Below are 24,921 nucleotides of genomic sequence, written 5' to 3' on the forward strand. Positions count from 1 at the left end.
AATCTGGACCTCATGACTGGACCAGTTGGGAACCACTGGTTTAAAGAGTTAAGAAAAGTCAGTGCAGGGACGAGGTTCGGGTGGTGGACGGGTCAAACAACCACAGGACCAGGACACCTCTGTCCATGTCCTATCTGCAACCAAATGTCAATGATGAGTTGTTTTAACTTCAAGAGCTTTACATATTTACATTACATGACATAGTTACATCACATTGCGACATGCTGATGCCCTGTATGTACTTATTTGAACCAAAACTGCAAACTTTTACTTAATCTAACCTGATATATATTTTTCTGACTTTCTATTTGCATTGTTTCTATGATGCCAGCAAGTATTTTGATACATTGCATGCCATCACCATGTAATGCTATGTTAAGTGGTCATGGTCATATCAACATCAACATCACAATATGAGCATTCTGAATTCACTATAGACACCATGAAGGGCAGGAAGAATAAAATCAATTGATCTATTAAAAAACATACCTGATGGGGTTTACTAAACACTTTGGTTCGGTAAATTTCTAACATTAGTCAACCTGTTAGAGACAGTTTGGCTGGCCGCTGTCTCTGCTGACAGGACGGCTGATTCTGAGAACATGAACAGCACACTGTAAGTCAAAGTTAGTTTAAAGGACTTGACACTTCAGACGTGCTTATGCGCTACTGATGTCGTGCTTTTGATGTGGATTTCCAGTCTTGTCAACGTAAGATTTTAGTCCATAAAACATCCACTGAGAATCCGTTGAGCCTGGCAGCTGGAAGTTAGATCAAGCACAAAGTTATTTATATGAAGATGTGTGAAGATATAAAACTCAAATGCGTTCATACACTGATGTTTGTGGATAGTTTAAAGGGACAGTTAATTATAAAATCGAAAATACATATTTTTCCTCTTACCTGTAGAGCTATTTATCAGTCTTGATTGTTTTGGTGTGAGATACAGAGTGTTGGAGATATCAGCTCTAGAGATGTCTGCCTTCTCTCCAATATAATGGAGCTAGATGGCACTCAGCATGTGATGCTCAGAGCTCCCAGGCTGATCTCATGTACTGTTTGTACTTTGTTCCTGTAAAAAGTAATGCGCTGACAGCAGTAAAGAGGAAAACGCTCCATGTAAGAAGCCAGGTTGGGATGGTGGAAGGATCAAATAACATAGGACTTTCCACAGGAGACTGGTGTTTGGAACCACGTGTGCGTTGTCACCGCATTTCTTTTCCTAAACCTTACCTTCGTAACTTTACATTAAGTGCATAACATCATCTGTGGGGCGCTAATTTGTACGGTATCATACAAACTGCTGTATAAGGAAACGCATATGAGTGTTGCTAAGTGAGTAGCAGTAGATGAAAGCTTGCCTTTGCGCAGTGATACAGTTGGCGGGTGTAGTTTTGTAGAAATAAAATAGTTCCTGCATGAAACTGCTCACAACAAGGTCTGTGGATTATCTTGAGTAACCAGGTCATGATTTCTGGAAAGAGACACTGCTGTTCACTTTTTTAAAATGTATTCTTTGGCGCTTTTAGCACCACAAGCCGAGTGCCATCTAGTTCCATTATATTGGAGAGAAGGCAGATATCTCTACGGCTGATATCTCCAACGCTCGGCAACTCACATTAATAAATAGCACTACAGGTAAGAGGAATCATATGTGTTTTTAATGCTGGGGGGGAACTGTCCCTTTAAGGCTCTGAGGGAGTATTTAAACTGGAAGTAATGACAGCTGTTCATCTAGGTGCAGGTGAGGTTTGTGTGGATGTCTGAGTGAAGTGTCGATCATCTGTCTTACAGCCTACTTGAAAACATGCGTGTCAGCAAATTCCTATCAGGGTTTGCCAGACTACAATGAGCGAAGTGAAATCAGAGCCCTGCATTCTGTAATCCAAATGTCACTCACTCCTCTTCATCACCACATCTCCCCACACTGCTGTGCATTCCCTTTGTGTTTGCCTTTCTCTGCGTCCTTGAGTGTATACATGCTCTATACGTTTGTCTGCTGTGGCAACAGAGGACAGACGGGCATCAGTCAAAGTCAAGGGAAGGTGACAACTTTGTGCGGCGATCGGGTTCGCTCACACACACAGAGTAAAAAGCCAAAGGGCTGTTAAGTGTCGGGCTCACCTTTCATAGTGTGAGGTACAAGGAGATTCTCCATCTGGACTGGGCTGACAAACTGAATTCTCCTGTGGTATTTCAGACACAGCTGAATACTCAGATGGCCTGTTAAACCCCTGCTGACTCTGTGCTCTGCTTTCATCTGTGACAGCTCGATGATATCATACAGATAAAACTGAAGACACCGATAAGGACACCATGCTGGTTGTTCTGTCCCTCCCTTCTCACTTTTCTTAATTTTTATATTTATTTTAATTGTTTCCTTAGTTTTAAAACCAGACCTTCTTTTCCCGTCTTCTCTCACCACCATCCTGCTCCTGTATCGTTCCCCTTCTCCACCTCTGTCTCATCTCCTTCCCTTTTCTCCCTTTGTCACTCCACCACGACTGTCACTAATTCATTCTGTCACTCATCACCTTCTTCTCGCATGTCCTGGTTTCCTGCTCCATTTCTTGAGTGTCACCAGCGTAAAACGAGAATGTCTCTGAGTTCTCTCCCTGCTCTCCAGCGACCTTGTTTTTAACCTTGTCCCCTCTCTGTCCTTCTCTTCCTTCTCTGTCTCTGTCTTTTTTTCCATCTCTGTTTCCTTTAACAGCCACGATGGCAATGAGCAGCATCCTCAACGCTGATGACATCAAGAAAGCTCTAGATGCATTTGCAGGTAAAAGGAAAAATCACAGCAACACCGTGTTTCCCTACACATTCATTTATTCGTGGCGGCACGCCATGATTAAAACATCTGCTGCCACATTTGATCTTCTATTTTTAGAGCTTGACCTTTTACACACACATATATATCCTTTATTTAACCAGGTAAAAGACTCATTGAGATTTAAAATCTCTTTCTCAAGAGCGACCTGGCCTACAGGGCTGCATAAAAATTGTTACAGCAACAACACAATCAAACAACTGTGACACACCACAAGTGAGCAAACACAACATCCAGTTAAAAAGCAGCACAAAAAGAATGGTTAAACATGTACAATTTTCTAAAATAATTTCAGTGAGAATTTGGGTACCGATCACGCTGATGAAGAATGCTGTTATCTTGATCCTTTTGAATTCGTGCATCCATTTTCCATAACCACTTGGGGGTTGCGGAGGCCTGGAGCCTATCCCAGCTGACACAGGGTGAGAGGCAGGGTTCACCCTGGACAGGTCACCAGACTATCACAGGGCTGACACATAGAGACAGACAACCATTCACACTCACATTCACACCTACGGACAATTTAGAGTCACCAATTACCCTGCATGTCTTTGGACTGTGGGAGGAAGCTGGAGCACCTGGAGGAAACCCACGCTGACACAGGGAGAACATGCAAACTCTGCACAGAAGGGCTCCCACACTCTGGGTTTGAACCAGGAACCCTCTTGCTGTGAGGTGACAATGCTAACCACTGCACCACCGTACCCCATAGTAATCAGCTCAGACTATCTGAGCTTTGTCTGCAAATTATTCCAGGAACAAGGGACAGCATATTTAAAAGCTTTGGGGGACCAACATCAAGAAAATGTATTAATTATTGTGAAAGTGCAAACCATGTTGTTATTAAGAGTACTATTGGAATATATATATCTATATATATATATATATATATATACATACATACACACACCGTTCGGTGATTAAAGGAAATGGCCACTTTAGAATGAAAACACAGACAGTACTTACTGACCCTCACGCTGACAAGAAGTCCAGTGTAGTTTTTTAATCCACAAAACTCATTCGGGGTATCAGAGTGCTGTGTTTACATGGCAAGACTCGAGAACTAGCACCACCACTAGCCATCACCTAGTCTCGCAGCAGGCTAACTGACCACGGTGAGAAATGATGCTATAAAAGTGGAGTAAATTACGTCTTTTAAAGTCAATTTTGTATGCCGCGGCTTCAGGGCACTTGGATTACGATGGACGAGCCGTTCTGACATTTTTGAAATGCATTAGCGGAATTTTATTACATTTTCAAAACGTGGGTTTCATGCACTTAAAGTGCAGTTGTCATTCCGGCTAGCTGTTATGGATTAAAAAACTACACTGGACTTCTTGTCAGCATGAGGGTGAGTAAGTACTGTCTGTATTTTCATTCTAATGTGGTCACTTCCTTTAAGTGCATCATGCTTTTGCAATTCAGATTGTACTCTGGGCACAGACTGAGCAGCAGAACATCAGGCGCAGTAAAAGTGAGACTTAACCGTACATTATGCTGGGTCTTAATGTTTGCTTTTGCTCTCAAACAGCTGTTCCTCCCATCTATCAATCTGGTCTGATCAGCTCTGAATGATCGACTGATCAGTTATCCACCCCATGACTCAAAACTCTGCAAACTTCTGCTGAAGGGATAAAAAGAGTTCCACCTGTGATGCATTCGTATACCTGCGAAAACCTCAGAAGTTAGAAAGTGGACATAAGGACACACAAGCAAGCAAAAAAATGGAAATTGGTAACACCCTGTCCATCGAATACCTTTAACTCCTGTGTACAAGTTTTATGTACATCAGTACCACGATAGTTGATCTTTGTAGATCCAAACCAAGTGCTCCAGGACCAGCAGCTCCTTCCACTTCTGTAGCTCTATATCAACAGTGTTGTAGAAAGACGTTAGCTAAAACAGCATGTTCACGCACTGACACCGTGGCAGCACTGTGGTGGATTGTGGATTGGGGTTCGAACCCCAGGGTAAGGGAGTCCTTCTGTGCGGAGTTTGCATGTTCTCCCTGTGTCAGCGTGGGTTTCCTCCGGGTGCTCCAGCTTCCTCCCACAGTCCAAAGACATGCAGGTTAATTGGTGACTCTAAATTGTCTGTAGGTGTGAATGTGAGTGTGAATGGTTGTCTGTCTCTATGTGTCAGCCCTGTGATAGTCTGGTGACCTGTCCAGGGTGAACCCTGCCTCTCACCCAGTGTCAGCTGGGATAGGCTCCAGCCCCCCCACAACCCTCAAGAGGATAAGCGATTACAGAAAATGAATAAATTGACAATGCTTTCTCTTTTATTTTACGTATATTTAATATATTTGCATGTACAGCGCAGACAGACGGGGATAGACAGAGCTCCGTGACCCAGAACTGACAGCTCCTCTGGCAAACATGTTCTCAATCTATAACAGTCACACTATCAGAAGGCCGCCGTATTACAATTAGATTTTTGCCTTTGGGCTTCATCACTCAGATGAACACAGGATAAGCAACTTCCAGCACCTTTAAAGAAACTTTGTGTCGATGTAGTTATGACATTACAGAACCCTTTTAATGCAGAGTCAGTGTATTTATGATACATTTCAGGGTGCTTGCAAAGTACAGACCTTTTGCCTCTGTGTTTGTGTGTGTGCAGTTGCTGACTCCTTTAACCATAAGAAGTTTTTCGAGATGGTGGGTCTGAATGTCAAGTCTCCTGAAGACGTGAAGAAGGTATTCACGGTGCTGGACGCCGACAACAGCGGCTTCATAGAGGAGGAGGAGCTCAAGTGAGACAAAACGATGCAACACATGATCTTGTCGCACATAAAATATTAGTGGTGTGTGACGTGTGTCCTTTGTGCTTTTCTGTCCCTGGCTAGATTCGTCCTGAAGGGTTTCGCCAAAGATGGCAGGGACCTGACAGACAAGGAAACCAGAGCATTTTTAAAAGCAGGCGACAAGGATGGAGACGGCAAGATTGGAATTGATGGTAAACATCAAATTCTATTAGTAGGGGTGTCGGAAGGTCACACAAACAACGGCATGCCAAACAAATGTAGAAAGAAAGACACACAAACACAAACCATTTGCTGCTGTGTGAGATTCACCACACATTTATTTATTGGTCATCTATTAAGACCACAGTAAACTTTCTGTGCCACAGATGTAAAACCTAAATCTGTCAGGTACCTTGGTGCAGTAATGACATCACCGTTTAACTGACTGTCCTCATCCGTCAACATTACCCAAACCACAGAGCATGTCTAATTGTAAGCAATCGAAATATGTCCAATAGACACCCACTTGTAGACGGACAGATGCAAAAGGAACACAATGGCTGTTTGCATGATTAGACCTATTAAGGGACTGTTCAAAAATTATTGGGGCAGGGAGGAGTGTTGGACCGTATGTTTGCCCAAATCGAACATTACAAGAGGAATTAACAATTACGGAAATGATGGTAAACATAATAAGCGGCACATGCTGTTTACGCAGCTGCTCTTTATTATTGAAGAGCTACTAAACACTTATCACCACTGTCACTGAATGAACACTGATTGGTACCGGTAACATCCCCGAAAATGCCTTTGCCAAACACACCAGACTCCATTTAAAAAAAACAGTAATTTTAGCGTGCATAAAGCCAACATACAGTCCCTGACAAAAGTCTTGTCGCTTATCCAAGTTGTAGGAACAACAAATAATAACTTGACCTGTAGTTGATCAATTGGAATCAGAAATAGCTTATATGAAAGGCAAAGGCCTCTAGATTATGCTTATTATACCAAAACAAAGTTCTGCATCATTCACTGAGTTGTATCATTTAATTAGGACAGAAAGGTCAGATCTTGCTTGGACAAAAGTCTTGTCGCATACAAAAATAATGTACTGTAGAAATGATACTTTATTTTGAATACACAAACATGCTCCAATAACATAAGAACATAAAGTCATGGTGCCTTGGGAAAAAGAATTAATATCGTGTATGACTCCCATGAGCTTGGAGGACTGCATCCATACGTCTCGGCAATGACTCAAATAACTTATTGATGAAGTCATCTGGAATGGCAAAGAAAGCAGTCTTGCAGGACTCCCAGAGTGCATCAAGATTCTTTGGTTTCATCTTCCAAGCCTCCTCCTTCATCTTACCCCAGACATGCTCAATAATGTTCATGTCTGGTGATTGGGCTGGCCAATCCTGGAGCACCTTGACCTTCTTCACTTTCAGGAACTTTGATGTGGAGGCTGAAGTATAAGAAGGAGCACCATCCTGCTGAAGAATTTGCCCTTTCTTGTGGTTTGGAATGTGATGGGCAGCGAGAACGTCTTGATACTTCAGGCTGTTGATGTTGCCATCCACTCTGCAGATCTCTTGCACACCCCCATACTGGATTTAACCCCAAACCATGATTTTTCCTCCACCAAACCTGACTGTTTTCTGGGTGAATCTTGGGTCCATGCGGGTTCCAACAGGTCTTCTGCAGTATTTGCGGCGATTGGGATGCAGTTCAATGGATGATTCTTCAGAAAAATCAACCTTCTGCCACTTTTCCACTGTCCATCCTTTCTGCAAGCTGTGGGCCTTGGCAAATGCAACACGATTCTTTTGTTGTCTTCTGTTTAATGCTGGTTTGTGAGCAGTAATTCGGCCATGGAGACCATTGCGTGAGAGAATTCGACAAACTGTTCTGGTAGATACAGGGGTTTCTGGTGACCAGTTCTGATGTAGTTCTGCTGCAGTTGAAGAAGGGCTGGCCCTGGACTGCCGAAGCAACAAACGGTCCTCTCTAACAGTTGTCTTACGGGGTCTGCCTGACCTGGGCTTGTCATGAACGTCACCAGTTTCTTCAAATCTTTTTTTTATCCTCTCCACTTGACGTTTGGATACACTGAAGATGTCTGCCACCTCAGCAGCAGACTTGGTCTTCAGGCTCTTGATGATCAGCACTTTGGTCTGTGGTTGAATCTTTGGCATGTTGTCAGCGGTCAGGTTGCACTTCACATGAAGGTCTGGTGTGCTGGGGTTCTTTTTAGACACACCAGGGAATGTGTTAATTACAGTATTTGTCACAGGTGGAGCTCTAATCTGTGATTGGTTGAATCGTTTAAAGACATGACAAGACTTTTGTCCAAGCAAAATCTGACCTTTCTGTCCCAGTTAAATGATAAAACTCAATGAATGATACACAACTTTATTTTGGTATAACAAGCATAATCTAGAGGCCTTTGCCTTTCATATAAGCTATTTCTGATCCCAATTGATCAACTACAAGTCAGGTTATTATTTGTTGTTCCTACAACTAGGATAAGCGACAAGACTTTTGTCAGGGACTGTATTTTCATATGTAACTGGATGACTTAAGGGTTTAATTCAACCAAACCAGAGCTGGTGATTGTTGGAACAGTGTAAAAACAAACCAAGATAGCTTTTGTGAGTTTTATATTGTTTCTGTCAACTTTGAATTAAGTATGTACCTTTGTGTGTTTTAAAGTGATAAAATTACTGTTTTTTTAGATGGAGTCTGGTGGGTTTGATGCTAGCCATTTTGGGGCTGCTTTTGGTGAAACATACGGGATCTTATTTCTTAACAAAAGGTCCATCTCTGAAGGGATCCTTTCCCAGATATTGCCAGACACTTAGAATGATAATCTGAACCTGTCAGCAGCAAGCATAAGCACTTTCAGTGGACGTACATTGACAGTGCTCTGTTGCCCATCTGTGTTACATTGCAGCCTGTTTCACTCAGTACTGTATCGATTTCAAATACTGTTGTTCCCATAAATCACTTAGGGTCCAGGCTGAGAAATACCAAAGTTACCCTTGAATAGTCCTAATATCTACTAGAAAACAAAGCCCTGATAAAGAGACATGATTTGTGTCCTCTCCAGAAGTTCTTTAATGATCTGCATGATCAACAAACGTGCTGACAACAGCGATGCCATCTAGTTTGCCTGTGGAGAGGCTCTTCAGCTTGGGCAGCCATGTGATGACACCAAGGAGGAGCAGGTTGTCTGATAAACGATTTGATAGACTCCTCCTCATGAGGTATAACTGCCACTTTAGTGATAAACATGTCAAATAAGCTGGACTGATTTACTCTAAAGACATGGTTTGGTGAGCAAGAGGCCTGAGTGAGTTTGTCTGGTCCGTTAAATGCAGCCCATATGCCATCTAAACATGTTTTGTCCTTTTAAATCTATCTAAATCCTGTTGAGATACTATTCTGAGGTTAATAATATGTATGCTAGGCAGTATAAGGATGGCCAGCCTCTTTTATACATTTATGTAGTTTTATTTTGAGGCAGTTACAGCCTGCTGCAGTGCTGTCTTCATTCTCCTGAGCCTTGTTTTGTACTGATGTGTGGCCATATGTAGATTTTATGTGATATCGTTAACATGCAATAACTAGTGCATCTCAGGCAATGCTGTGGGGTAATGCAAAAGTAATGTAACAAGTAGTTTTATTTATTTATTTATTTATTTATTTGTTCATATAACCAGTAAAAACCTCTTGAGATTAAGAGTGTCCTGGAGGTTTCAAGAATGCCTGGCCAAGACAGGCTTCAAATGATAAATGGGCTGCACTTGTATAGCGCCTTTCTAGCCTTCTGACCACTCATTGAGCGCGTTTACATGGACACTTTAATTCCCTTTTCATTCGGCATGAAAGTTCATTCCTATTAAAAGTGATCTTGTAAACACCTAATTCGGAATGAAAATGGCCAATGCGATGGAAAATTCAATCCGATGTAAGGGGCTGGAATATTCCGTTTCTAATTCCAAATGAAAGAATTTCTCGCACTTGTATACACTCATTCCTCTTTAAGTTCATTCCGGTGTTTCTGCGCATGCTCGTTTCCTTGCCCTTCTGGCGCGATGACGTATACAGCGTGCATAGCAACGGACTGAGATAGAGCAGTCGGACTCGTTGCACTCCCCGGTTTCCATTCGCCACAGCATGGTCTTCTGCCTCCCTTCTCCTCCTCAACAGACGAAGCATTAGCAGAACAAGGTTGTTGTCGTACTGCTGCTTCAAGAATATAAGCAAAACAAGCCTGAAAAAGGCACTAAGAACGGCGGCGTCAAGCATCTTGTTATCCGGAGCGAGGACTACAGTGTTTTCTTCCGGTAAACGTAAACACGTAACGTCCGCTCCACCCCCTATCCAATCAGAAACCTTCCCTGCCCCAAACCTTGCACAGACCCGAAAGAAGGCGATTGAACTGATCTCCCGTGTAAACCCTCATTCAGAATGAATATTTCCCACGTAAACTACCTGGAAACACTTTAATTCCAAATGATTTCATTCAGATTCATTTACCCACCGATGGGAAAGCAATTTGGGGGTCAGTATCTTGACCAAAGATACTTTGACATGCGGAGTGGAGGAACTGGGGATCAGGCTGCTGTTCTTCCAAACTGTAGATGACCTACTGTAGACCTACCATCTAGCCACAGCTGCCCCAACATAAAGTCACACACAGACAAATACAAAATAAAAAATATGCAACTCCAAAACAAGCGATATAAAACACAAAATGAGATTACTACAAAGCCAAAAAGTACGTTAATATATGCTATAGGTGAACTATAAAAACAAGAAAAACAGGAACTACAAAAATTTTAAAAACCAAAGTAGTTCAAGATAATTGTGTAGTGAAAATCTGATATCCTGCCAGCCACAGTATAGCATGGGAAAGTTTAGACCACTAAAATTTCAGATCACCATTTGTTCAGTTAAGATAAAAAAAAATGCTAACCCCTCCCCCTTTTGACCCCACTCTCTTGCCTTATAATTCTTGCACAGTCCCTAACTACAGATTGTGCACACTATATATTTTTGACCATTTTTCAAAGCATCACATATTTCTTTCTAGTTCAATATTGAGACCTGACATGCTGTCGACATGTAACTAAAAACCCTTGAGTGATGTATCTTTACATACAACGAGAAAATAACTTCTGTTTTCTTCTTCCTCTCTTGCAGAGTTCGCCGCCCTGGTGAAAGAATAAACAGTCTAGCACTCTGAGATCACCTCCCAGCCACCGCTACATCCCGCTGGCCCCTCTTCCTCCCCAGCACCCACACCTCACCGCCCCACCCTGACTCCCAGCCCCACCAGACTGCAGCCAACTCCTGCTACACACACTCCTCTTCCTCAACTTTCCCCCACTGCTGTCTTCACTGGGTGCCATGCTGCACTGTAGGAAGTCCGCTGTGGTGTGCCACCCCCTCACACACAAACACCTCCTCAAACATCCCCACAGCTATACTCATCCTATTTATTTTATCCTTTTTATACAAACTGTTCTTGTTTCTGTTTATGTATAGATATAAAAACATGCCTGCAGGAATAAACCTCACATTTTAAAGCATAAAGTAGATATTTAAAGAAAATAGAGGTTATATGAGAAAGACCTTAATGTCCTTCTGTATTTCCGACTTTCTTATCTCTTCATTTCCTTAGTCAACACTTCCTCTCACTTTCCGACTTTCTTTCTCCCTTTTTTCTGTTCTTCACTTCTCTCCGTCAATTTCACTCCTGGCACTGTTCCCTCCCTGCATTCGCTCCCCTCGCTCCCTCCCACGCCATCACCCCATCCATCTATCTATCTACCCATCCCTTTCTCCTCTGGTAATGAGCTGTTGTAAAACATACCAAAAGAAGAAAGAGGTCAAGCTGTGAAAGAATAAAATTAAATGAGAAAAAAAACAAAGCCTCGAGAACACTGACTCACTAAGACTCCTCTGTTAATTCCCTCCTTTGATGTGATGCTCTTATCTGATTCTACATACGGCTCTCCTTCTCTCCTGTCTTCCTCTATTTCCCTGTCACTTTTATTAAGCAGTACGAGGGAAGCATATCTTGACAGCAACCTAATAATGCATAAAGGGGTGTGCTTTAAGAAGGTCAAAATTACCCTACAGTGTCATTTGTTAGTATTCATTAGCACTGACTGTGTCATTTAAAGGCTGGTCACACACTGAGATTTGAGCCTGTTTCTGACCCGAATTTTGAACCTCATGACTGATCTGAAGGTCGGACCGAATTTCCGCTTAATTGGGGGTCATTTGCCGTGAAGTGTACAGAGTGGAGCGAGGACCGATCACGGCCCAATCAACTACAACCGAGCGGCCACTGGATGGTCGGATTCATTTCTGACATGACAGAACTTTTGGTCAACTGTTGTCAAAGCCACAAATTAATTCCCCAAAATATGTGCCATTTGTTTTTTTACTGTGCCTGTGACAGTGTCATGGCAACACAATGCATCAGGTGGAGGGAAAATTTGGAGGCCAGGTTGGTCGAGCTGTGGCATACGATTCCTCCTCCTATCACAGTTGATATAAACAAGAGAAATGTTGGTGGGAAATAGCTGCTGCTCTTCAACTGCATGGTCATATTATGATACGATACGATACGGTACGACATGTTATAATACAACATGACATGACACAGTACGATACAATTAGCTACAATATGGTAGGATACGGTATGATACAATACAATAAGATTGGATACGATACAATACAATAATCTACCATATGATATGGTATGATACAATATGATGTGATACGATATGATACAATGCAATACTCATACTCGTACCCTTTGTCCCCCTTTGTCCTCCGCTTATCAGGGTCCTGGTCGCAGGGGTAGAAAGTATCACGGTTCTGAGTAGTATCACGATACCACGGTAAAAATGAGGCAGATGTGCCTTTTGTCATTTATAAAAAGATAAATCACTTTTCTATAATACTTCACTGATATTTCAATGCAATAAATTACTTATTGACTTATTCATACTTCAAAAACAGCATCAATAAGTGATGAACATGGGGGATCAAAATAAATAAATAAAATAAAAATCAACCAGCCACCCTCCTCCCCTGACAAGTAAAGAACAGTCCCTTCATAAGTAAAGAACAGTCCCTAAAGTGCGGTGAAGTTTGTGGACCGTTACCTGCCACAAAGAGAGAAATGCGAACGGCTCGTCTCTCCTCTGTTACGCCACATACCTGTGTGCTGCCACGGCTCAGTTGTCCAGGTACTACTGGGCAGTCGTGACACCAATGAAAGAAGAAATTACTGGACCTGGAGTCGGACTTCTCTGTCGCCGGTAAGCCGTTATCTTGTGCCGCAGAGCACAATGAGCCTCCGCCGTATTCCTGTCTGTGACCCCCGTTCAACCCACAACCGCCAGGATTCGCCTTTCCTTTCTGCTGCTGGTTGAAACGTGATAATAGGGGCGCCCCAGCACCCACTCCACTAACTTGATGTGGAAATGAGCGGTAGTCTAGAAAACTGGTGAGTGTTTTTTTTTTTGGAGGGCGCCCTCACATAGATTGCGTCCTGGGCGGTCGCCCACATTACCCATAGCAAAAACCGTCCCTGGGCGGCCCTGAGGCCTCCCCCCAGTTGGACATGCCCGAAACACCTCCCAAGGGAGGCGTCCGGAAGGCATCCTTACCAGATGCCTGAACCACCTCAACTGGCTCCTCTCGATGTGGAGGAGCAGCGGCTCTACTCCGAGTCCCTCCCGGATGTCCGAGCTCCATACCCTATCTCTATGGCTGAGCCCAGCCACCCCACGGAGGAAGCTCATTTCAGCCGCTTGTACTCACGATCTTGTTCTTTCGGTCACTACCCAGAGCTCGTGACCATAGGTGAGGGTTGAAACATGGATAGACAATACAATATGATACACTTTATTGTCCCCGTGGGGAAATTTGTCATGTAATCAGAAGCTGCACAAGTATTGCTGCCTTAATAGTCCTGAAGAAATTAAGCATACACCATGAAAACACATACTATTGTATGTATGTATAGTATTGCACATTAGCCACTCATTTAAGTTAAGTTAAGTTAAGTTAAAATTCGGGCATCCTGTATTGTCTGCCCAAAGGTAAAAGCTCGTACTCAGCATGGAGAATGTGGGAAGAGTCAGATAGTATTCTCTGTGCTTGACTCATACCACATTTTCCACGCTACTTTTTGTTCTGACAAGCAAACAAACTTCTACCTGAGAAAAATGCCTCGTAGGTTACAAACAAACCTTTATTGACAGCTGTCAATAGCCAGAGTGGTCTTGAGGGGTAAACGCGCCCTTGTATAGTTTACATGTACAGTGTGAGCACATAAATCCTAAACATTTGCTTTACATTGCAGACAGTTTACTCATACAGTAGGAGTTGGAATTCAACATCATTTCTAAAACAGGCTGAAATCGTATGTTGTTGTCTAATACCAACTCCTACTGTAGGAATATATCATCTGCATAGAAGTTTATTTGCTAGCAGCGGTATCGGAACAAAAAGTATTACCAGGCAGCTGAAAATCACTGTATATATCCTGCATTCCTACATTTCTCTTGTTCATATCGATCGTGAGTAGAGGAGGAAAAACATCAAAGAGGCACATATGCTGTTGCTACAGTTTGCTTTCATTTGATGACGATAAAGCCTCTGAGGGCAAGGACCAATATTTTGGGCTGATACGGTGTGGCAGCCAATACTTCCTCTTTTGTGTGCCGGTTATTTCTGGTAATCTCTATGAATAGATAGCTGCATATAATTGCTGATAACATTTTTTAGGAGCAAATATAAAGCTAACCTGTTTTCAGGTGATAGTTGATTGCATTTCAGCCACTGCATTCCACCTCTCCACATGAACTGTGTACGTACCATTTTAATGTGATTACTTAATAACGCTTGGACTACAAATGGAAACAGAACGCATCTGATACCAAAATCTTGTTCCGTTGCCTTATAGAGAGACTGCTTGACCAACCTGCCCTCCATATTTTCCATCTACATGAAGCGTTATGTTGCAATTGCACTTTCAGACACTGTTTGCCACCTCATGCAGACACCAGAAAAAGAAAACAGGCGCTGATCTTGGGGAATCAACTTGTGGCTCTGCTTCAACTATGCGAGACAACGACTGACCAAAACTTCTGACATGTAAGAAATTTATCTGAACATCTGCTGGCCAGTCAGGAGCAGTTCAATCCATGATCAGTCTTCACTCCCCGCTGTATACTGCACGGCAAACGATGCTACACAAAGCTGAAATTCAGTCCGACTCTAAAATGAATCACGCTGCTCAAAAATCAGGTCAGAAACAGGCTCAAATCGTACAGTGTATGCTGAGCTTAAGTGGTGAAAGGAGAAAAAGAAACTGCCCACATTACAGATCACTGATGAGCATCTTCCTTTAGCCTGTTCCACATTATGAATGCAACTTCGCTCAAAGAGAAAAAAGGGGGCGGAGGCCACATTATTCCACTTGGCAAAGAGTCTTTATTCAGAAGAGCTGTGCTAGTTTAGCAGAGCCATGCTGTCAAGCCATTAGCAGAATTGGATTCACACTGAGGTTCAATTTGGGTTAAGTATCCCCAGCGGAGGACCCAAACAGGCGACGCGGGAATCCTGATCTTCTTTAGTAGGCCATTTTACTGCCTGAGCAAATAAACACAGATCTGAAGCTTAGAGGCTATCACTTAAAAGAAGAGCAGTTTAGTGGAGCTCAGAGAAGCTCAGTGCTGGTCCCAGCAGACAGCTGTGGTCAGCGTCACTCATACGATAAACAACTACTGAAAGAGTTTTTCTTTTAAACTAACTTTAACTTAGTTCTTTATTTAGTTGTGAATGTTTAGAGCAATACTAAATATTTGAAATCAAATAATCAGGAGCTTAAACTGATGATGTAATACCAATATTTTTAATTATTTAATAACTCTCATTTTTATCCTGTCAAATAATATTATAGATCTGTATTATCATTATGCCATCAGTGAAAAATGCCACCTGCTGATAAAATTAAACACATTAGTATATTTAATTATAAAGACAGTATTAAATTATCCATGAACACATTGCATTTTTCATCACATTTCGGGCTCAGACTTTTTATCCTATTTTTACAAGATATTTCAGATCTGCCAGAGGTTACATTTCTTTTTTACAAGCCATTTTCTAAAGTAAATTAGTCATGCAATTAATATTTATTAATGGACTTAATTCAGTGGAGCATGTCGAGAAAAATGGTCAAAATACTTTACAATGGCAATAAAAACATAAGATTCATCTCTCAGCACTGGTTCCTAACATCAACTGTCAGCCCAGTCGCCAGAAGAAAATGTTGGCATTGTATGTTATATGTCGAATACGTTTCATATCAGCCTTTCTAATGTAATGTAGTATATGACCTGACTTTGTCATCGGGAAGTGGGGGAAGGATGGATGACATGTCAACTTGGCAAGATACCTGCCAAGCTGCAGACCACTGTTTAAGACCAACAAACAAAGCAACAAAGAAAAACAATTTGTTTTGTGAGCCTTCACTGTCTGTTTTATAGCAACCTGTCACTGTTTTATAACCCACTGTCTGGGCACCAAACAGGTGTATATAGTGACCGGACACTGTTTTTCCAGTATCTCTTTAAGCACCAAAATTGAATGTTTTGTAGCAACCTGTCACTGTTTTACAATCCACTGTTTAGGCACCAAACAGGTGTTTGTAGCCACCTGAAGCTGTTTTTCCAGTATCTTTTTAGGCACCAAAATTGGGTGTTTATAGCCACCTGAAGTTGTTTTTTCCAGCGCCTTTTTAGGCACCAAAGTTGGATGTTGTTTAGTGACCTGTCACTGTTTTTTCAGCATTTTTTAGTCTCCAAAATTGGGTGTTTTATAACGAGCTAATATTGTTCCAGAGTCTTTTTAGCCACCAAAATTATATGTTGTTTAGTGACCTGTCACTGTTTTTCCAGCAACTTTTTAAGCACCAGAAATCGGTATTTTTTAGTGACCCTGAGCTGTATTTCCAGCATCTTTTTAAGCACCAAACTTGGGTGTTGCTGCTGTTTTTCAAGCATTTTTGAGCAACATAATTGATCTTTTTTAGCAACCCGTTGCTGTTTTTCAGCTATGATAGTGCCACAAACAGTGGGTATTTCAAGCCAAAACATTTTCCTAATTGCACTCAAGTGGTTTTTGTGTCAAAGGCTAACCACACATTAGCTGAAGCATTGTTGAAAATAAAGTTTCAGTGTATCTGCCACATACTAATATAGGAATGTAATGTATCCGTGGTTTGCAGAAACATACAATGCCAACATTTTACTGGACTGTACATTTACACTATAAACACATCATAGACAATAAGCATTTATTTCCAAATGGACAATAATATACAGTAATGAGTCATTTACATATCATTTGTTGTCAGAATTACAGTACCAATAAATCAAACATGTCAGAGCAGTAATAAGGATTTAGAACCAGCTAAGATCAATGCACATGTAAGTTCATGTTACATAAACACGTTTGTATCACAGTGATTCATTTTCACTATCTTACAAATCACAAAAACAGAGCCAATTATTAAAAAATCAACAACAAAATATTTGGTTTACCAAGATCTAAATAATATACATCTACAGTCCTTGTGTGACTCCAAGAATTATACAACATTAATACATTTTTTTGTCCTCTTTCTCCAACCTTGTGTGCATCTATGCACAAGGACAATATGGCAATCAGTGTGTATGACAAACACCAGGTCCACTGAAGGTCTGCTTACTGACATTGGACCAGACATACTTATTTTCTCCTATTTCCAAGGTCAAGAATGAAACGTAAAGCTTGACAAAAGAGCTTGTTTCAGGGTAAAGATGTCATCATCGATACAGATGTGGGGCCGATCTGTCATTGGTGGACGTGGGCCTCAGCTTAACTGTGGCAAATGGGTTGGTACCCCTTAAGTAAAAAAAAGGAAGGAAGGGAAATAGATGTTGTAGGAGGAGAAAAAGACAGACAGAGTGGAAAAAAAACAATATCAGAAAATAACATCTCTGAGCCTTACGGCGAAGGTTATAACGAGAGAAATGAGAACTGTGTTTCGAACTGTACAAGCATCATCTAGCAAACTGTTCACCTGAAGTGAGAGCGATAGTGGGGGTGATAGTCATGGTTTCCCAAATGGCCATAACTGAAATGGTTTCAGTACTAAACTGCACTTCAAACTCTAATGGAGGGAAAGCAATTGTGTGCCATTTAGATCACTGCCCTCATCTGTTGTTCTCTCATTTAATGGCTTCATGATATACTTCAAAAATATCATTAGTTTCTGCAGAAGAGAACATGAGTGCCGTTTAAACATTTTTACAACCTGAGAGAGAGACACACAGGTTTATTCATCTTACCTCGGGAAGAGTTCTGGTTGTGATCCAGGTGGTTTTGATCTCTGTAGAAAAAAATTGAGAAAGGTACGGGTGAGTGAGGGCCAATCCAAACTGAAAATGTGGACACATGCACTAATGGAGGCTTCAGCAGGCTCTGGCCCTCGACCCCTCGCCCTTCTGCTTTCAGATGGTCCTCCCACAAGCTGCTCATTGATGTGCTGTACCAGGCAGTCACACACACTCCAGAGTGTCCAACACACACTGCTTAATCACAGTTTACAATAAAGTAGAACGAGGGAGCGAGAACAACAGAGACCATGCAGAGGCATCAAGGAAAATGCATCAGTGTCATAATGAAAAAAAAAATTGGGGTCACTTTGGGCTATTGTGAACATCCATGTACCAACTCACAAACCCTGTGCAGTATAATCCAAGTCTCATTTATCCAGTCATTTGCTCAGTACCTCCCAAATAGACAGCTGGGGACCTGAACCAAAAGTAAAAGTTATCTGTGCTCTCTTCAAAGCTAAACTCCATTGACAAAAACAGTGATTTTACCTTGTTGAACACAGGAGTTGCTGGTGTACCGCTGCCTTGATTTGTTTGTTAGTTTGTGTTACTGTGTGACTTTGGTGTTTTAAAGGGTTAATTCAGATTCACAGAAGTCACACAATAACACAAACAAACTTCCAATCTTGACAGCGGTAGATTTAAGCCGATTTTTCACCCTGATTTTGTGTCACAGAGACTATCGTAATCTTTTGAGTGTTCATACCTGGCGACGTGTGTTTCTGTCAGCAGCAGTCTCGCCAACTGCGTTACGACCTGTGTGTGCACACCACAAGATTTCTCCACCGAGCCCTCGCTGACAGAGCCCCAGATAATGTGGTGATGTCACCAAACTTGGAGACGACACATCGTAAAGGCATGGATATTCTTTATTATCCTGGGTCCAAACGCAACGCGCTCCCCGTGATCCTGTGGACGCTGCCATTGTTGTTATTGCTTGCCGGCTTGTGAGTGTTGCCAGATCTTGGGAGAGAACAAGTGACCAGGGCTATGGAGACAAGCCCAAAAGAAGCGATGGATATATATAGAGGAAGGTGACGTTTAGAGAGCAAGCCCAAATAAGCAACTCCACTTTAGAAACAAGCCCCAAAGTCGTGGCTAATAAGCAGACCTGGCAACCCTGCGGCTTGTCCTCCTCACATTTCTTCCGTCGTCCTGCGTGCTGACGTAGGACGTATCCCGCCTCTCATTGGCTGATGCTCTTTGTCAGTCGTGTCACACTTCTTCAATTTTCCAGCATGCCAGATATCCAGTCCCAGTCGCAGACGAGGGGGCGACTTGCTCATAGGCTTGTTCACACATGAGGACTCGTCGTGGCAGACTATCTGCCGACTCACCTCCGACCCAAGGCGGCTCTCAAGATCCTCTACGACGTCAAAATCGTGGTGAAAATCATGTAATGTGAACTAGGCTTAACAGGTTCTGTGCTCAGTGAGGTTTTTGTCAATGCAGGCTTTGACAAGAGCATCGATAAGTTTCACTTTCTCTTCAATTCCCATCAGAAAGGGCTGCCTGTTTTGGAGGTACTGAGCATATGACTGGATAAATGAGACTTGGATTATACTGCACGAGTTGTGTGAGCGTTTGCAAAAGGGTCTTTTGATACAGTTTTGCTGTTGTTAAATGTGGACCCCTATGACTTCAATTCATCAAGAATTTTCTCAGTTTTCGTTCACTGTGGAGGCACACAAGAAAAGTAGAGCTGTCTTCACATATTTGAAATAAAATGTTGTGAGTAACTGCTACACAAATGTTCATTTCAAGGGTGAAGTATTCCTTTAAAAAACATAAATCATTTTTGGAATATTGGTAAAATGTGGTTTAATATCAATCGTTTTATAAAACAAACCATCACAGTTCAGGAAGGCTATGTTACCTTGAGCTCTCTGCATGTCCCTGACGGAAACAGAAATGCCATTCAGACCACTGTGTGCCTGAGCAGCCTTGAAGAGAAAAGACCCTGACAGTATTCTCACACTGCAGCACCTCAAAGGTTATGCACCAGACCTAGTGAGTCACAAGGACTTGAAATAGGACTTCAGTCTAGTAGTCTTAAGTTACAGCATGCCAAAGAAGGAGCACACACATGCACACACACACACACACACACACATATGCACTCAAACTCCTCGCCCATACACCATCAGCAGCTGGAGCTTCCTCCCTGCATCCACCAGAAAGACGGGTGTGGAGCCATGGAGAACAGCACCTTGCCGCAGTGCCCCTGCTGGACGGACTGGGAAACACCATCAAAGGTTTACAAAGAGCGTCTTATGAGAGCTGTCCCATATCATGTCACCTTTACATACTGACATCAGGACACTGTAATGTATTGTAATATAACAGAATAGCTAAAAGCAAACCCAATGTGGCACAGTCACACCTTTTTAATAAAGCTCCATTTTAAAGGAACTATAAGCTGTAACAAAATGGCTTTATTTAGAGTTAATGAATCGTTTGCTAATGCTTTATGGGTCAGTAAATAAGCCTAAACCATCTGACTATTTCTGGGACAAAATCCAAATTTATTAACAGCTTATTAACACTGCAACTGCCAACCAGTCTCACTCCCAACTAATCAAATACTGCAGGCACCCTTTAGCATCAGTATGAGATGCACTGGGCAGCAGCAGTTTTTGACGCTGTGGGTAACTACAGTAGTATAAAGAGTGAGAAAGTCTGCGTGGAGCAAGTGGAAGGGGAGGTGGGTGTGTCAGGCAATCTCCAGACTTCCACATGGGACCTGGGTCACAGGGGCAGCAGGCCAAGCAAAGCACCCCAGACATACTCTCCCCAGCAACACTTTCCAGCTCCTCCTGGGGGACCCCAAGACGTTCTCAGGCCAGATGAGATATGTAATCCCTCCAGTGTGTTCTGGGTCTGCCCTGGGGCCTCCCACCAGTGGGACATGTCCAGAACACCTCTAACAGGAGGTGCCCGAACCATTTCAACTGACCCCTTTCAAGGCAAAGGAGCAGCGGCTCTACTCTGAGCTCCCTCCAGATGTCTGAACCTCTTACCCTATCTCTAAGGCTGAGCCCAGACACCCCAGGGAGGAAACTCATTTTGGCGGCCTGTGTCCACGATCTCGTCCTTTTCGTCACTTCCCAGAGCTCATGACCATAGGTGAGGGTTGGGATGTAGATGGAGCAGGAAATCAAAAGCTTCACCTTCTGGCTCAGCTCCCTCTTCACCATGATGGTGCATCACTGCAGAAGCCGCACCAAACCGCCAATCCATCTCACGCTCCATTTTAATCTCATTCGTGAACTGATAGATTGGGGTAGTAACACACTCCCAACCCAGAGGGGGCAGTCCATCAGTTTCAGGCAGAGAACCACGGCCTCAGATGTAGCGGCTGACTCTCATCTCCAACTCCAACTCCACGATTACACCAGCAACAAATGTATTGATTTAAAACGAGTTAAAAAAACACATAATGCATGTGACAAGTATTAATTTACATGCCGTCCCTGAGCATTCAAAACTGACATAGGAGGGGTACCTAGCAGGCCACTGACCAAGCGTCAGTATTCGACAAGTTGGGAATGAGAATGTGATTAAGATTGATTTATTAGGAAGTGAAAAACCTATAGGCCCGTTTCCACTGATGAAGTTCCTGGTACTATCTGCGGGGCAGGAACTACTACAGGAACGTCCTCTCGCTCGGCCCTCTCAACCATTGTGTCTCCACTGAGAGAGCGGAGTAGGAGGAAGGTTCCTGTAAAGTTACCGGGCTCTGTATGTGATGTGATTGTTGCGCGACCATTTTGACCGGGGCGACGTAGGGGCGTAGGGACGCTGTTAGCTGTTAGCTAATAGCGGTGTCTGTAATAACTCACTAAACTCACAAAGTGGCCTGTGACAAAAATATTTTATCCAGCGGATGTCTTAGTTACAACACGACTGAGCTAACTGGAGTAGTTTCATGTCGTATCCGACAACGGGAGGCTTTTAACAGATGACGTCCTGATGTTAGCTTTGCTGCTGCTGTTAGCTGTCCCTGTCAGCTGATGCTTTCTAGACATTGTGATTTCCCAAAACTGAATAAATATCACACATAGCAACACAAAACTGCTTTGCTAGCTCAATCATGTTGTAACTAAGATATCTGCTGGAAAAAATATGTTTTTAACGGACCGTTTATGAGTTTGTTTACATGGCCGTGGAAGCTATGAACGAGCTAATCCTCGTCTGCTGAGTTTTAAAAATGCCGGCTATTTTGTTGCTTTCTGTTGACGTCACATCCCGCCTTGAGTATATCCAATCAGCACCAAGTAATCCCCAAGTCCCAGCCAGGAGTTTTTCGGGGCCGTTCTGAGTACCTACTCTGAGGCAGGGACTTGTTTAGCCCCTGTGGTGGAGACACGCACCAACGGCCCCGGCCCCGTAAATTTACCCCGAAGTTCCTGCAGTGGAAACGGGCCTTATGTGTGTTTATGAACTGCTAACCAATGTTTAAAACAGTATCACTGCCAAATATAAAGGAAAGTAGTATTAGAAAGTAGTCCCCAAGATGCCCATTTGTAGAACATGTTTAACAAAAATTATTGATATTCTTATGATAGAGAGAAAAAGAGAGAATTGATTGATTAATTGATAATCAGACAGACTGACTGATAGCCATACCTTGTTTTCTGAATTAGACTCATAACTCCTATTGTTAGCAGTCGGTGCAACTGGTCTCATCTCGTACTGTTTATTTGAAGGTGGAGGCGGTGGAGGTGGAGGGGGCGGGGCTGCGCTGTGGCTGCTGCTCCCTGATTGGTTGAGCAGGCTGCTCATGCTGCTAATGCTGCTGTTGCTTCGATGAGAGGAGGCACTGAAATGACAAAAAGTTTGTTTTCTTTATAGAGTATCTGTTATTTTCACTTGACACCTGAGCTCTCCTCAGTCTTGAAATGCTCACTGTCCCTCACACTTAGAGAGGATTAGATTTAAACACAAAAAAAATTGAGCTAAATCATGTTTTCTTTTTTTAAGCATATCGTATTTCATGTCAGAGTCATATTTAAGCAGATTTGATCTACATTCACATTTAGGCATTTAACTGTGACCTGTGTCCACAGTGACTGAGCAGCGTTTTAGTTTCAAACCTCTCACTGGTTTTCCTCACAGCAATGGGTCACCCAAATATCTTAAATAGTTCATGTTATTATTCCAGGCCTCAGCTTCACGCTGACCCTCTTTTAAAAGTTTTGGGCCCATAAAACAATAAGGACAGCCTGAGGGAGCTGCACAATATATTCTGCACCAAACACTTGGACTACGTTCAAGGTTCAAACCACTTCCTGTGATAGCCAATATACTCTACAAATCATATATAATCAATACATTCTCTGTAACATGTTAGACTGAGGCTATTAAAGTAATAATTCAACAGTGAATGATATGCTTAGTCACTCTGGTAATTTCCTAAAGTCTACGCTAGTTGTCTGGCAACTTCACAATGACAACAAGACTCTTACAGAGAGAAATTACAGAGAGTTCAGTTCGGTGCACTCTTTTTCCGTTTCCACAGTGAAAAGTTGTGGATGGTACCAACAGAAGCGTTCCTTAGCGTCCCCATGTTTGGTCCCCCCTCTGTTGGGGTACCTAGCACACAGATCTGGTACTAAAAGGTGGAGCTGTGAACACTGCAGTCTGATTGGTCAGTAGAGGACGGTCACTCTGCTCAGGGCTGAGTTGTGTCTGGTTTTGAGGCTCATGTAACCACTGTTCATACTGTGGAGAGTTTTATTAGTAAACTGTAACTATAAAATGAAAGGATGTTTTGCTGCCTCTCACAGCAGCTGGAGTCTGAGAAAAAATAACTTCATTCACTGGGCCGACTGCCGGCAACTTTTAAGGTGGAACGTTAACTTGTAATGTTACTCAATGCATGAGTTGATGACGTGAATCCATCAACACAACTTATATTTCATTATGACAGCTTTGACTATCACTTTGTATTGTCTCTCTTGGATGACAGGGACTTTTAATAATGAGTGGATCTTTAAGCGTTTCAAATTATATATTAATTTCAACCGGATTATGTGAACTACCGATATCCCAATCCTCATTGGAGGAAAAAAAACGTTGTTCCTGTGGGCTACGGCAACACTAAACCCCTGGGCCCGTATTCACAAAGATTCTCAGAGTCCTCTCAGGGAGCTCCTAATTTAGCCTAAAAATTCCTAGCAAGGAATCTTAGCTTAAGAGTGATTCAGGAAGTTTCTGAGAGCAACTCTGAGCAAGGAGGGGACAGAAACTTTTATCTTAGTGAGGAGGTGTGGTTGACCCCGTTGCTAGGTATGACACAGTCTTCTAAAAGCTGTGATTGGTTGTTACAAAAAGGAAAAAATAAAAAAAAGAAAAACAAATGCGCTCCTAGTAATGAATGGACAGTGAAATGAACCGATCATAGAACTTAGACTGTATTAAGAAATGTGTAATCGTGAAAATAATTTTATGTCACGATGATGAAACACTGGCGGCACGGTGGTGTGGTGGTTAGCACTCTCGCCTCACAGCATGAGGGTTGCTGGTTCGATCCCGGGCGTGGGAGCCCTTCTGTGTGGAGTTTGCATGTTCTCCCCGTGTCAGCGTGGGTTCTCTCCGGGCACTCCGGCTTCCTCCCACAGTCCAAAGACATGCAGGTTAATTGGTAACTCTAAATTGTCCGTAGGTGTGAATGTGAGTGTGAATGGTTGTTTGTCTCTATGTGTCAGCCCTGTGATAGTCTGGTGACCTGTCCAGGGTGTATCCCGCCTCTCGCCCGATGTAGCTGGGATAGGCTCCAGCCCCCCCGCGACCCTCAAGAGGACGAAGTGGTTAGATGAATGATGAAACTCAGCAAAATTAAATTAATTGTTACACAGCTTCAAAAT

The 24,921-nt window shown here is 42.6% G+C and overlaps 2 protein-coding genes across 4 annotated transcripts in view; one reads left to right on the top strand and one right to left on the bottom strand.

Moving 5' to 3' along the window:
• pvalb6 (parvalbumin 6) overlaps nt 1–11,469 on the top strand; it is an 87,929-nt gene extending 76,460 nt beyond the window's left edge. For both annotated transcript variants that reach the window (XM_049560817.1, XM_049560816.1), the window contains exons 2-5: nt 2,714–2,779; nt 5,450–5,582; nt 5,676–5,785; nt 10,785–11,469. In XM_049560817.1, the coding sequence (XP_049416774.1) occupies nt 2,719–2,779; nt 5,450–5,582; nt 5,676–5,785; nt 10,785–10,810 (330 nt within the window). In that variant the 5' untranslated portion in view covers nt 2,714–2,718 and the 3' untranslated portion in view covers nt 10,811–11,469. The remainder of the gene's footprint in view (nt 1–2,713; nt 2,780–5,449; nt 5,583–5,675; nt 5,786–10,784) is intronic.
• A 5,485-nt stretch (nt 11,470–16,954) lies between these two features.
• The window catches only part of baiap2l2a (BAR/IMD domain containing adaptor protein 2 like 2a), a 33,401-nt gene continuing 25,434 nt past the window's right edge, over nt 16,955–24,921 (bottom strand). For both annotated transcript variants that reach the window (XM_049560759.1, XM_049560757.1), the window contains exons 12-14: nt 22,682–22,874; nt 18,005–18,045; nt 16,955–17,558 (exon numbers count right to left, since the gene is read on the bottom strand). In XM_049560759.1, coding sequence (XP_049416716.1) covers nt 17,480–17,558; nt 18,005–18,045; nt 22,682–22,874 — 313 coding nt within the window. In that variant the 3' untranslated portion in view covers nt 16,955–17,479. The remainder of the gene's footprint in view (nt 17,559–18,004; nt 18,046–22,681; nt 22,875–24,921) is intronic.

The sequence above is a fragment of the Epinephelus fuscoguttatus genome, linkage group LG19 (assembly GCF_011397635.1).
Source record: "Epinephelus fuscoguttatus linkage group LG19, E.fuscoguttatus.final_Chr_v1".
Classification (NCBI taxonomy): Eukaryota; Metazoa; Chordata; class Actinopteri; order Perciformes; family Serranidae; genus Epinephelus; species Epinephelus fuscoguttatus.